The sequence below is a fragment of the Myotis brandtii genome, unplaced genomic scaffold, assembly GCF_000412655.1.
Source record: "Myotis brandtii unplaced genomic scaffold, ASM41265v1 scaffold743, whole genome shotgun sequence".
Taxonomy (NCBI): domain Eukaryota; kingdom Metazoa; phylum Chordata; class Mammalia; order Chiroptera; family Vespertilionidae; genus Myotis; species Myotis brandtii.
Genome location: NW_005370960.1, coordinates 1967864 through 1981561, shown reverse-complemented (window position 1 = coordinate 1981561; position 13698 = coordinate 1967864). Strand labels below are relative to the sequence as shown.

At 53.1% G+C, this 13698-nt stretch overlaps 1 protein-coding gene and 1 long non-coding RNA gene across 2 annotated transcripts in view; one reads left to right on the top strand and one right to left on the bottom strand.

Annotated features, from left to right (window-relative positions):
* UBE2D4 (ubiquitin-conjugating enzyme E2D 4 (putative)) overlaps nt 1–10858 on the top strand; it is a 21044-nt gene extending 10186 nt beyond the window's left edge. Inside the window, exons 2-7 of the mRNA XM_005882901.2 lie at nt 1883–1946; nt 5116–5147; nt 5235–5312; nt 6913–7018; nt 7728–7821; nt 10130–10858. Of these exons, the coding sequence (XP_005882963.1) occupies nt 1883–1946; nt 5116–5147; nt 5235–5312; nt 6913–7018; nt 7728–7821; nt 10130–10175 (420 nt within the window). The 3' untranslated portion in view covers nt 10176–10858. The remainder of the gene's footprint in view (nt 1–1882; nt 1947–5115; nt 5148–5234; nt 5313–6912; nt 7019–7727; nt 7822–10129) is intronic.
* The window catches only part of LOC106724180, an 11832-nt gene continuing 1042 nt past the window's right edge, over nt 2909–13698 (bottom strand). The window contains exon 2 of the long non-coding RNA XR_001359927.1: nt 2909–3301. This is a non-coding gene — a long non-coding RNA (uncharacterized LOC106724180). The remainder of the gene's footprint in view (nt 3302–13698) is intronic.

Here is a 13698-nt window from a genome sequence, read left to right as displayed (position 1 = left end):
CGAGCGCCCCGGACGCCTGGATGGCGGTTGGACCCGCTCAGGGCACGTACAGTACCAACCAGTAGCGCACAAATCAGCGGACGACAAATCCACGTTTCCTTCCCTCTCCTCTCTTTCTCCATCAATAAACTGTTACGGACGCGGGAGCGTGCGGACTTGTTTTTCTGAAATCACATTGTTCTTCCTTTAAATCCCAGTGAGCAGTTGACGCTCCTCGATGCTGTTGGACTCCCTCCATCAAGACTCGCGGTCTTGCGCTGGCTGGTTTGCTCAGTGGATAGAGCCTCGGCCTGCGGACTAGGGTCCCGGGTTCGATTCCAGCCAAGGGCACATCCTCGCCCCCAGTTGGGGGCCTCCAGGAGGCAGCCAATCAATGATTCTCTCTCATCATTGATGTTTCCATCTCTCTCTCCCTCTCCCTTCCTGAAATCAACTATTAAAGAAAAAAAAAAAGACAAGACTCGCGGTCTTTCAAGAAACATTAGGTCCCAGTAACCGTTTCCCACGCCCCGAGAGAAGGGCGGCGTTCTGGGGGAACGGGGAGCCGGGCCTGCGCTCGGCCCTTCTGGTCTCTCCAGGGTTGTCCTGACAGCCCTTCTCTCTCCGTGGCCGTGGTGGTGGGGGGGCTGCTGAGCGTAGGCGTGGGCAGGAGGACCTGTTGGGGAGGTTTCAGTGGCCCCACTGCATCTCCAAGGTGCCTTCCGTCCTGTCCCCTGTTGGGGAGGTTTCGATGGCCCGCCTTCCCTGCTGTACTGTGGCCTTAGTTGTTGCCCACGTTCATTTCTGCTTTGTCACTTACTGTGAGCTTACCGAGGGCAGCTCATGTGGGCACTGTAGGAAGCTGCGAGGTGTTTACAACCAATGCTCTGGGATGAAATGTGGCCGGATGTGGAGTGCTTGCTGGCCGCTGTGGTGTCAACACTCCTGCGTGGCCAGTATTTGAGGGGAGGAGGAGTAGGCACAGGTGGCGTGAGAGCCAGAGTGGGGAGTGGGGGGAACTAGAATGGTCAGCATGCCCCAGACAGCGGGGGTCAGGCGGGTCTTGGTGCCTGGGCTCGTTTTCAGGCTTGTTCAGGTAGGAGGAGTGTCGCCAGCCGGGTGTGAGCTTTGTGCATGTTCTCCAGACCCGGGGAGTGCCCCTGCCACCTGCTGGACCTTGGTCTGTGCCTTCTTCCTGGGCTTTAGAGCCTCCCTGAAAACTCCGAGGTTGGCCCAGATCTGGAACCTGGGAGGATGGAGAAGATGAAGACACATGCAAGGACATGCAAACTCACTTTTAGAGCCACTGTCCAAAAGCTTGGGCTTTGATGCTCATGCTGTGCCAGGAAAACCAGGGGATTGTGAGTCTAGCTGTAGTAACTCCCGTTCCTCTGCAGGTACACAGGCGGCTGCATCAGCCATCGTGGCCTTACTCTCACCCAGAGCCCTGAGCCTTGCCACACCCCATGGTGGGTCAGGTGGGAGGGGAGCAAAATGGAAGTGCAGGAGCCCTTTCCTTCCTCTGGGCTGAAGGCTTCCATGCGTTAACTCTGGAGCTCAGAGCTAAAACCCTGTCTTCACCTGTGTGTGAGCGAGGGTAGGCTTGAGGGTGAGGCACACACACACAGAACTCCTTGCCCTGCCCTCACAGCTCGGTGATCTTGGGTAGGCAGCTTAACCTCTTCACATTTCAGTTTCCCAACTTACAAAATGGAAATGCTGACACACACTTGACAGGTGTCTTCACAACCACAAGCAGACCTTCCGGTCTCTTGTTTCCATTGCCAGGCCAATTGCTCCTGAGGCCTGGAAGCCCTCCCCCGGGAGGATGCACGTGTGGCCAAGGGGTGTGGGTGCAGAGCAGCCTCCGGCACACAGCTCTGAGCCGCTCCTTGTGTTCTAGGAATTGAGTGACCTGCAGAGGGATCCTCCTGCCCAGTGGTCCGCAAGACCTGTGGGAGATGACTGTGAGTATTCTCTTCCAGGCTCCAGGTCACAGGGGCCTTGCCATCAAGACCCCGAAATTTACTAGCCCAGCTGTTTCCTAAGAAAACTCGTTGTTTTCCCTCATTTGCTCGTGAACTGCTTTTTCATTAGACGCATTGAGTTCATAGCCTGGCTGATGAGGATGGTGCCTGACGTCACCACCCCTCCACCGGGGCACCTGCAAGCACATTGGCTTCTGGAAAGTGCCTCTGACCAACGAAAACATGGGTTGTTGGTGTGAAGTGGTCATGAAAGCGGTGGTGCTGCTGCACGTGGGGCACCTGGCCTCTGCCAAGGGCGGGGTGGGCAGGAGGGCCTGTGCTTTCCCCCACTCTGGTCCTCCCCGGGGAGCAGCAGGCAGCCCTCGGCTCCTCTACAGTTGACCGGCCGAGGCCCAGCTGCCCAGCTCATGGGCCCCCAAGTACATGTTCTGCTCCCACCTCACCTCCACTCTCACTCATCATGACTATGAGATGGTGTCAAAGAGGGGGTGTCCTGCACAGACACCAAAGAACTGAAAACAGAGACTCCAGCAGAACTCGAATGAAGGTACTCAGTCACCAAAGGCCCAAGTGCCCAGCGACAGGTGAAGGGGTAAGTAGAGTGTGGTGTGTCCACACAGCAGCGTGTGGTTAGCCACAGAGAGGAAAGGAGTTTTGACTTGTGCTGTAAGACGGATGAGCCTTGAGAGCATGCACGGTCACATAACCCTTACACAAAAGGGCTAACATGTGGTCCCGGTTGGGGAAATACCTAGAGTAGGCAAGTGCCTGGGACCAAAAGTGGAGGGAGCTCATGGAAGTGGAGAGAGGCAGAAACGGTGCAGGAATTCTGTTTGGAATCATGAAAGATGTGTCAGAATGGGCAATGGTGGTGGCTGGGCAACACTGATACACTTAATACCGCTGAACTTCTCACTTAAAGTGGCTAAGATGACATTTTACGTGTTTTGGGTTTTTTTTATTGTGTGAAAATGCACATAACGTTTACCATCTTAACCACCTTTAAGCACACAGTTCAGTAGTGTCAAGTACATCCACACCGCTAGGCAGCCACCGTCACTATCCATCCTGGTAACTCTGTCTTGTCACCAATGTGTTACACATGTTACTGCAATAAAGAAGAAAGTGTAACTTCACCAAGCTGGCAGGAGAGAGGCGGTGGGGTCACATGCACGTGCTCTGGGCTGCAGCACTGAGAGTGGATTGCGAAGGCGCCTGTGACAGTCTGGTGAACAGGGCGGCTGTGGTGCCGCTGTTTCCTGGTCCTGCTTGGCACCTGCCCCGTGCGCTCTCTCCAAGCATCCAGGTCTCCGTAGCATAGTTTCCCGTGTTACCTGTCACAACAATGCCACACGAGGGAGTCTGGTAAGATGGAGCTGGTCCTGACTCAGCCCAGCTCCCTGGTGGCACGCTCACCTTCGCGGCAGACCCGTGCCGGAGGCAGCGTCGTTGCTGGAGGGCGTCCTAGTCCCCCTCCCTGCTCAGCACCCGGCTGAGGCGTATACAACCTTGGACACACCTAAGCTTTTGGGCTATTCCATGCCTCCCTGTGGGCAAGCAGCCCCTTTCCAGCATCCCTGCAGTTTCCTTTCTCTTCCTCTATTTTGGGGCCTTCTCTTCTCACCCGGCCTCAAGCCCTGTGCAGCCCCCTCAGCCCTCAAAGGTCCCAGAAGAAACCACTTTCACTCTCTACTTCTCCCCATGGGCTCCCAGTCCCTCGTGTTACTTATCAAAAACATTTAATAAGGAATTCCATTCTACAGTATTAGGAAAGGTATATCCACCTGCCAACCACAGCTAGTAATTAGCACTAGTTGGCATAAAACCAGTCAAAAGCAAAAGAAGTGACACTTCGGTCGGCTCAGGCAGCGTTGTTACAGGTAAAGTGTGCGCTTTGTACCAGTTCCTTGAAGTATTGAAAAGGTCCTGGGTGGCCGTGACTCCTTTGGCACCTATAGGTTCTGGAAAACCTCCCTTTAGTCCCTGCACCTGCCCCTCCTTGTGCCTTGATGATTTCCTGTTCTGCTTTCAAGGGAGAGTGGGGGGGGGGGGGGGGGGGGTATTTGAACAGGTGGCAGGAACCCAACACGTCTGAAACTTTGGGTTAATTCCCACCACCCTGGAGCCATAAGACAGAATTCCCTAGAGCAGTGGTTCTCAACCTTGGCTGCACATTAGAATCACCTGGGAATCTTTTTAAAATCCTGATTTCTGGGCCTCATCCTCCGGAAATTCTGTTTCTTTGTTATGGGGTGGGGCCACAACATTAGTAACAAAGAAACAGAATTTCCGGAGGATGAGGCCCAGAAATCAGGATTTTAAAAAGATTCCCAGGTGATTCTAATGTGCAGCCAAAGTTGAGAACCACTGCCCTAGAGAGTGACACATCCCTCCAGTGGTCTCAGTAGTCCACTTGGTGGTCGGGATGTTCCACAAAGATGAGTCACTGCCCTGGGAGCTTGGAGGTGAGTCATTGCCCCCACCCCCGCCCCCAGGCCAGCCTTGCCGAGTGCTCTGGAGCTTCTCTGGGACTGAGATGCAGAGAGAGCACCAGGCATGATGTCACCGAATCCCCAGAGCGTGGGCAATGCCAAGGGCGATGTGGGAGAGACACCATGGAGGGTGGCCCCATAGAGGTTCCAGAGCCAAAGGCATGGCTCCTGAGAGACCCTTGGCAGAGGGCTTCAGAATGACCCAGGGAAGGAGGGAGCGGAAGCGATTTATAAAAAGGAAGATGGAAAATGGCCGAAGCCTTAATTCTGTGCAAAGAGGAGAGGGAACCGTTGGTGTAAAGAATTTAGTTCTGTCGAAGATCTGCCTTTGTCCTCAGCCTCGGGAGGTGATCTCTGTGATTTCCTGCCTGTTGGACAGTCCCTGCCTACCTGAGGCTTTGACCCACCGACAGTGTGACTTAGGGTGGGGCTGGCCACATCGAGAGACGGGCCACGTGGGGCTGTGGGTCCTGGCAGAGGGACTGGACCCTCAGATCAGCCATGTGGGAGTCCATTTATCAGTCTTGGTCACTGATGAGCCTCCCTGGTGACAACCACTAACTGTGAGCCAGATCTCCTGGGAGTCTGGGGGCCCCTGGGTGGAGTAGACATTTGGAGGGGGGGGGGTCTCTGACATCCTCCTGTTTGTCTTGCAGGGTTCTGCTGGCAGGCCACCATCACCGGCCCGGTAGGTAGTTGCCGCTGAGCGCCACCCCTGCGCTTCCTCCCTTGCCGCATGCTTCTGTGCGCACTAACTGCCTGTCTCATCTTCCAGAATGACAGTCCTTACCAAGGAGGCATTTTCTTCCTGAACATCCACTTTCCCACAGATTATCCATTCAAACCCCCAAAGGTGAGGACGGCTCAGAGTGTGATGAAGGGGCCCTTCTAGTCAGCGGTGCAGCAAGCTGCACCATCACAGCCCAAACTTGAAACCCTGGAGCCATCGGGGACGGTGCTCTGCCTGATTGTAGCTGCACCTGGCCCTTCTTTGCCGTCCCTCTCACTCTCGGCCAGGAGCCCTCAGCCCTGCCCCAGGGGCATTGGACACTGTCCTGGGATGTTTGGGCTGTAAAAACAGGACAGGCGGGGAAGGGGGATTGCTACTGGTTTCTGGAGGGGGAGCCCAGGAATGTTGCTCAGAACCTATGGCAGCGGTTCTCAACCTGTGGGTCGCGACCCCTTTGGGGGTCGAACGACCCTTTCACAGGGGTCGCCTAAATACATCCTGCATATCAGATATTTACATTACGATTCATAACAGTAGCAACATTACAGTTATGAAGTAGCAACGAAAATAATTTTATGGTTGGGTCACAACATGAGGAACTGTATTAAAGGGTCACGGCATTAGGAAGGTTGAGAACCACTGCCCTATGGGCTCAGGACCTGAGTGTCAGTGGGCCTGGCAGTCACCTCCCTGCACACACACCATCCCAGCCATGGGGCCTCAGAGGGAGGACAGCACCACCAACCGGAGGGAGAAGGCGGGAGGGGCCTGCTCCACACCCTGGCCCAGCAGGGCTGCCCATTACTCACCAGGTGCCAAAGGCCTAGGGCAGAGCCCAACCCAGAGGAGCCCTGCCTCTTAGGAACAGTCCTGTCTGGTGGCCAGCACCAAGAAGCACAGAGTGGCAGGGAGGGTGGCAGCGGGCTCATTTTGAGCAGGTCAGGGGCCCCAGGGTGGGGAGGAGGCCAGAGGAGCCCAAGGAGTTGTGCAGTGGGGTGGAGGCCACAGCAGTGGGCACATGGGGCTGGGGAGGAGAAGTGCATTTTGAGTGCTCACAGTGGAGCCAAGAGGACAGGCACAGGTCAGGGGCGGTCACAGCAATGTATGTGGGTCCACATTTTAGATTATTTTTCTGACTGTACAACTGGTAGATTGATTATTTTAAAATTAGAACCTTGGTGCCATAGCTGGTTTGGCTCAGTGGATAGAGCATCAGTTCGAAGACTGAAGGGTTCCAGGCTTGATTCTGGTCAAGGGCACATACCTTGGTTGCAGGCTCGATCCCCAGCCCTGGTCAGGGCGTGTGCGGGAGGCAACCAGTCGATCTTTCTCACATCAATGTCTGTCTGTCTGTCTCTCTCCCTCTCCCGCCCCTCCCTCTCTAAAAATCAATAAAAACATATCTTCCGGTGAGGATGAAAAGAACCGGTGCCTAAGCCCATTACTTAGGACACTTCCAGTGTGGCTGCCGCCCTTGTCCCTCCTCAGAGCCCACTCACTGCTTTGAGGGAAGTGGGTCAGGCCCCATGTTCAGAATGAATGGGTCAGGGGACTTCCCTCAGCTGTCCCACCCGAGTCCGGTCAGGGTTCAGGGTAGGGGCCCAGCTCATCTAGGCCCGTGGAGCCAGCAGCGGCCTCTTCCGCCTCCCTCGGTCCCTTTTCCAGAGACGCTGTCTAGAGCGCCCCTGTTGCTTGTCTCACTTGAGATCTCTTGTCTCTTCAGGTGGCTTTCACGACCAAAATTTACCACCCCAACATCCACAGCAACGGCAGCATCTGTCTCGACGTCCTGCAGTCCCACTGGTCTCCATCACTGACAGTGTCTGAAGGTAGCCTCACAGCAGCCCTTCTGCCCCCGCATCCCTGGGTGGAGACTGAGGCTCAGAGACAGCAGACAGCTTCCCACAGCTCCTGGGGGAGGAATTGGGAGACGCTGTTCCCACCCCAACCGAGTCCACAGGGTTCGGTTGCCTCCATGGGGTTATAGAGACCAGTCTAAAGGGGCTTCAGAAATGCAGCTATTCCTTCTGAACCTGAATGTAAACGATGTGAGTGTCTTGTCAGTGGAGTGGGTGGGATGGTAAAAAAAATCAGCCAGAGAGAAACAGGGTCCCAGAGCCCAAGAAATGAGCAGAGGGGAGTGTGAGGCGAAGCAGGCAGCAGAGCATGACAGGCAGCTGCGGGGAGGGGGTGGGGGCACGGGCAGCTGGCGGGCCAGGTTTTCAAAGGCTGCACGGTGAATACAGAGGGAAAGCTGCCCCCCTCCCCCCAATCCAGAGTGTTCCGAGTTCCATATCCTGATGAGGAAACAGGCCCCTGGGAATACACACCAAAGGTCTGTGGCAGCTGCAGCCTCCCTGGAGCAGCTGTGTCTGGGACAGCTCGGTTCAGCTGATAGATGAGCAAAGCAAATCCTTTCATGACTTTTGGGGTGTCAAGCAGAATAATTCAGACAGAAGAGAGCTTGAGTTGGGGGGCTCACCAGATCCAGGCAACCAGGCAGCCTCAAGGCTGACCCAGCTCTTCTTCTCTTCCCAGTGCTCTTATCCATCTGCTCCCTGCTCTGCGAGCCCAACCCTGACGACCCTCTGGTGCCAGAGATAGCTCACACCTACAAGGCCAACCGAGAGAAGTACGCGTCCTCTTCGGGCCCCTTCGAGCCCCAGTGGTACCCACCCTGATCTGGTGCCTCCTGGCGGACCAGGTTCCCTCAGACATCTTCCTGCCCTGCCCAGGCCGTGCGAGGCTGCAGGGGTGACTCTCTCATGAACATCTCCTTTGGCTCTGAGAAAAGGGAGGAGATAAAAGCAGTTCACCCTCCTTGGTAGTTCATCAGCTGTTGCCACAAAACCCTAAATTGTTGCCCAGCCTGTCCTTAAGGTCAGCAGAGTCACGGTCAGCCAAGAATGGGCTCAGAAGAACCTGACAAGAAAATGCTGGATTACATTCTAAACGTGATAGCATAGGACAGAGTGTCCTCTCAGATAGGCCAGGGTGAGGCGGAGGCCTCCTGATTGAGGCTCAGCAGTCAGCAGTGTGTCGCTGCCTTACTGACACACCCTCATGGCCAGCCCTATTTTATTTTATTTTTTTGTAGATTCCACATATAACTGAGATTATATGGTATTTGTCTTTCTCTGACTTATTCGCTTAGTATAATACCCTCCAGGTCCACCCATGTTGTCACAAATGGCAAGATTTCATTATATTTTATGGATGAGTAATATTTCCTTATATACGTGCCACACCTTCTTTATCCAGTCATCTCTTGATGGATACTTAGGTTGCTTCCATATCTTGCTATTATAACTAATGCTGCCATGAACATAGGGATGCATATCTCCTTTTGAATTGGTATTTTAAATACTAATACCCAGAAGCGGAATTGCTGGATCGTATGGCAGCTCTATGTTTATAGTTTTGAGGAACCTCCCTGCTCTTCCATAGTGGCTGCACCAATCTGCAGGCCCACCAACAATGCGTGAGGGTTCCCTTTTCTCCACATCCTCGCCAACCCTTGGTTTTTGTTGATTTTTATTGGTAGCCATTCTGACAGGTGTGAGACAAAATTTTATTGTGGTTTTAATTTGCATTTCCCTGGTGATTAGTGATATTGAGCACCTTTTCATGTCTATTGGCCATCTGTATGTCCTCTTTGGAGAGATGTCTATTCAAGAACTCTGCCCGTTTTTTATTTAGATTGTTTGGTGTTGGTGTTAAGTTGTATGAGTTCCTTATTTGAATGTAGCATTAGCAAATATCTTCTCTCATTCAGTAGGTTGCCTTTTTGTTTTGTTGATGGTTTCCTTCACTGATGTAGTCCCATTTGTTTTCTTCCCAGAGTTTTATAGTTTTGGTATAACATTTAAGTCTTTATTTTGATTTTATTTTTGTATATTGTGTAAGAAAGTGGTCTAGTTTCATTTTTTTGCATATCTGTCCATTTTTGCCAAAACCACTTCTTGAAGAGTCAGTCTTTACCCCATTGTATATCCTTGCCTCCTCAACTCTGTTTAAACACTGATGACCAGACCCAGAGTCGTAGAACTCCACCCATTAGGCCAGCACAATCACATGCACTGTGGTCTGGGGGTGTCTTTGATGGGGAAGCAGATAGAGGAAAGGACTGGGCCCTCACCTCCCCATGGGAAAACCTCTGGCATTGACAGTCTGCTGAGAAAGGGCCTTCCTGGTGGGGCCCTGGCATCAGGAGCCTGGCCTGTGAGCAGTGCATGTGTGGTGGTAGGAGGGTGGGGAATTGCTGGCTCTTAAAGAACATCTCCAGAGAGTCTCTTAGTTTATCAGTTCTCTTGTCTGAAGAGATTAGAATGGAATGTGATTTCTCCAACTTATATTAATCTTGAAAGCTTTATAGAGATCATTATTTCCCTCATTGAGTTTTCCAGAATGGGAAAGACATTTTTAATTGACTACATTACGAACTGTATTTATTTAACACTTATGAGATACTTTAGATATACCAAAAGTGGTTTTTTTCATTGCCCTCTAACTACAGATCTGTCTTACAGTCCCATGGCACGCGATCTCATTACACTAATGAGAATAAACGCACATGCCGCATGCTTACACGACTCCCTCTCTGGTGGCCAGGCTCCAAGGCCTGCATCCTGGAGTCTCACTGGGCAGCCCCTTTCCTGACCCTCCTCGTCGGTGCTGTGAGACAGGAGAGAGGAAGAGAGATGGTCGATGCATTACCACATCTCCCACAAGAGGCAGTTATGGAGCATCAGGACTCCCCACGGGCGGGGTTCACAGGCACTATGACATATCCTCGTGCCAGGCCCCTTTGTTCCACTCACTCCTTAGTCCTCGATGTTTGCCAGCAGCAGCATCCCTGTATTAGTTCTGTTCTCTCCTTGACATTGAATGAAGTGACCATTTTGAATAAGCACATCAGCCCTTCTGCTTTTTTCTTCCAGGTACAACAAACTGGCGCGAGAGTGGACACAGAAATATGCTATGTGAGTGCCTTGGAGGTTGCACAGGGGACACTGCTCAAGAGAAGCTGAGCCCCTGGCTGAGTCTCCCATAGGGTGTCATCTCTTCCACGAGTGAATGATGGTCCCACCCTCTCCAGCCGTGTGGCTTTGACACCATCCCATCCTGATGCCAAAGCAGTAGTCACCGTTAGATCTGCAGCCTCCTTGCTACGCTGGAATCAGTCCTTCCACCCGACTCACTGCTGGACTCGGGGACAGTTTGCTGTCACCTCCCCTACCCTGCCTCACTCATGGTGGCATCACTGGCTGTGGCACCACACAGCCTGGCCCTCACCTTCTGGGACTAAGTGCCAACCTGGGCGTCCAGGGCAGAGCTGGCAGGCTTTCCTCACATCCTGTCTGCCATAAACCATATCCCAGGAGGCTCCAGGGAATTGGGAACTGTCCCTCACACCAAGAAGCAGCTAACAGTGTCGGGATAGAAAGCATGGAACACCCAGGAGATGACTGTCTTTTCAGAAGCAAGACCTGGAGAGAGTGGGGTTTTGCCTTTCTGTGGGAAGAGGTTTTTCACCACCTCCCTCCCTCCCTCCACGGAGCCTACACTAAGTCCAGTGTGTGCCACCCACAGACCAGAGCACAGGGGCAGGGAGAGACTTTTAAATGTAAATAAAATGTAATTCATGCATACCCCTAAATGATAACTGACATTTGAGTCTCCTTTTTTTTTCCAGGCAAAACATAAAATATGGAAACTTGTAACAGGTTCTTTGGGACCTTGAATTAGAACAGCCTGTTGGGTGGCTGGCCGCCTCATGGTTTTCTGGGGCGACACATTTTAAGGGTTGTCCTTAGAGTTCAGAGCTTTGAGAGTAGATAAGCCAGAAGGGCAGGCAGAGTGTTCTAATTAAACCTCCTGAGGGGAAATTTGAAGGGTTTCAAACCTCTGAAGTCAAATCTGACCTGGTCTTTCCTAAGTGGTCCCCTCCAGGACAGCCATGGAAGTAACTTGGGTGAATAGGAGCAGGGGATGAAGCATGAAATTCCGCCCCCAAATGGCCAGGCGGGGCCTGTGCAGGCTGGGATTGAGGAAAGGTGACCACAGGAGGTGAGCCTGCTCCAGGAGTCCCCAGTTGTCACACAGCTTTACTGCCAAGGTGCCCTGGGCAGCAGTCTGAGCCATGTGCATTTCCTTTAGGGGGGTCCCCATTCAGCACCCTGATACCATAGGCTACTTTGGGGGTACTATGGGCCTGTTCCCCGCCTGTCACCATGGTGAGGTTGCCTTTTTAATTTTTGTCTCTTTGCCACCCCTTTGGTCTTTGCTTAAACAAAGTGTTAAATCTTCATAGACAGGAAAATGACATTATCATGACCCCTGGGAAGGCTATCAGACAGTGGTCACAGTGCACCTTAGGCAAGCGTCACAAAGCACAGGAAGGTGGGGCAGGTTCACGTTTCAGAGACAAGTCAGAGGATCAGAGGGGAAATCCCAGCTCGACCTGGTGTTGAGACTGGGTCACTTTCGAGTGTAATAGGACTCCCAGAAGCTGATGAATTTCCTGAATTCTGTCAAAATTCCCCTCGCCTGCTGTCTCTGTTGGAGACATGGTGGAGAAAGTGAAGTCAGCCCTTTGGGATCCCAGTGCAAACTGCTGTTCACCCTCTGCCAGCCTGAGTTGTGCTGTACCTGCCAGACCCGGCGTGATCCTGGCAAGTCCCCTGGAGTGTCTCCCCCTAGGAAACTCATCCGCCTGTCATGCCTGAAGAATGGGTTTCTCAGGTCAAAAATCTTACTTCAAGGATGCCCTGTGCTGTGGAGCTCCCGTGTAACCCACGTGTGCAGACATCCCGTTTCTAAGGTGTGACGCACGTGGCCAACTGGACAGCAGGTCCAAAAAAACAACCAATGTGGCTTTTTTCTCTGTGGACCAGAGACATCGGGGAGATACATGACCTTAAGCAATCGATCCACCGTGAACAAGTGACTATTAACTACGGCCAGAAGCGCTTGGGTTTGGGGGATAGCGCTGAGATCGCGATCCTTCGTCAGGCTCCAGGAACTCCAAGAATATGGCAAAGGGTCACAATCTCCTGACCAGGGATAAGGTGCTAGATGCAAACGTCCCCGGCCTCGCAGCTCAGAGCTGAAACTGTGTCCACACCACCTCACTGCAGATGCTTAAGGGGTGGGGGGGGGGGGCAGGTTTCTGTCTGTGAAGATCAGGAGATAGTTTCCTTAAGTGCCAAACAAGTGCTTGCAGGACAGGCCTGCAGAACTCGTGGCCTGAGGTCTGTCTGTGGTACCCAAAGGGAGGCAAGGAAGCCTCAAGACCAGCCTGGAGCCCTGGTCTCCCCGGCCCCAGCCCCTCCTTCCTGTGCCTCTTGTCACTGAAGCACACGCTTCCTCCCAGCTGTGCTGAGCAAGGCTGGGCCTGGATTAGATCTAGTCATGAATGCGGGACCTCTGAAAGTGGAGGGAAGGCAGTCAGCACCCCATGACGGCAGGAGTCCTGGCCTTGCCGTCCCTACTACCCAGGTTTCTCCCTGGTGACAGGTTTATTACTAATAAAATCATAAAACTATAAAGAATCTGCAAAACCTATCAGCCTACATAGCAGCTTCTTAATTTTCCTTAAGCTGTCCCCTTCCTCTCGCTTCTTCTCCCAGACCTTCACGCCCCACCCTCTTCAGGACAGGGCTGCCACCCTTGTGTGGCCATTTCTGCATCTGCCTCAGGTGCCCAGCAGTGCAGGCCTTCATCCTGAAGCAGGAAGGTCCGATGGATTTGTTGACAATTTGGGGTTAAAATGTCAGCAAAATTGTGAAACTTCGAAATCCCCACTGCCTGTATGTTCCGTTCCTCCGTGCGGGTTCTGCTGGTTCCTGGGAGCCCTCACTTGACAGCAGGAAGCTGGGCTGAGGCTTCAGGCAAGACCTGAGAAGCCAGAGACCCTCAAGGCAAGAGGGTAGGTGGCTGGAGAGCCCTCCTCCTGAAGGAAGGAGGGCCTTCACCCTCCTGTGAGCCATCTTGTCCTGGATGGTGGCTGCGCTCAGCCCTAAAAGGAGGCCCTGCAGCCACTGCCCCCAAAGGCCTGTGTGCCAGACCCGGGCCAGGACTGCAGCCCGCCCACCTCCTGCCTCTGTTCAAACCCTCACAGGGACTCAGTGAGGTTTTCTTCATCTCTCAAGCTGTGAAGTATTTGTTTACTGGATTCCACTGACCACGCAGCATAAACAAGGTTTCTTTTTAGAAAAAATGATTCCATTTCTCTAGCTCTGTAGTCATGAGGCCACGTGGGGCTGGAACAGATGGGATCCTGGGGGTTTTAGGAAAACGACTTTCCTGGTCATTGGCATTTCTGTGGGTGAACACTCTGAAAACCGCCATCCTTTCTGACTGGTTGCTTTGGTCTGAATGCCTGCATCCCCCCAAGTTCCTAGGTTGGACTCTTCACCCCACCGCGATGCTGTTAGGACGTGGGGCCGCGCCCCCAGGGGAGTCGCGAGGCCCCGCCCACTTCCTGCTGGGGCGGGGCTTTCCGGCG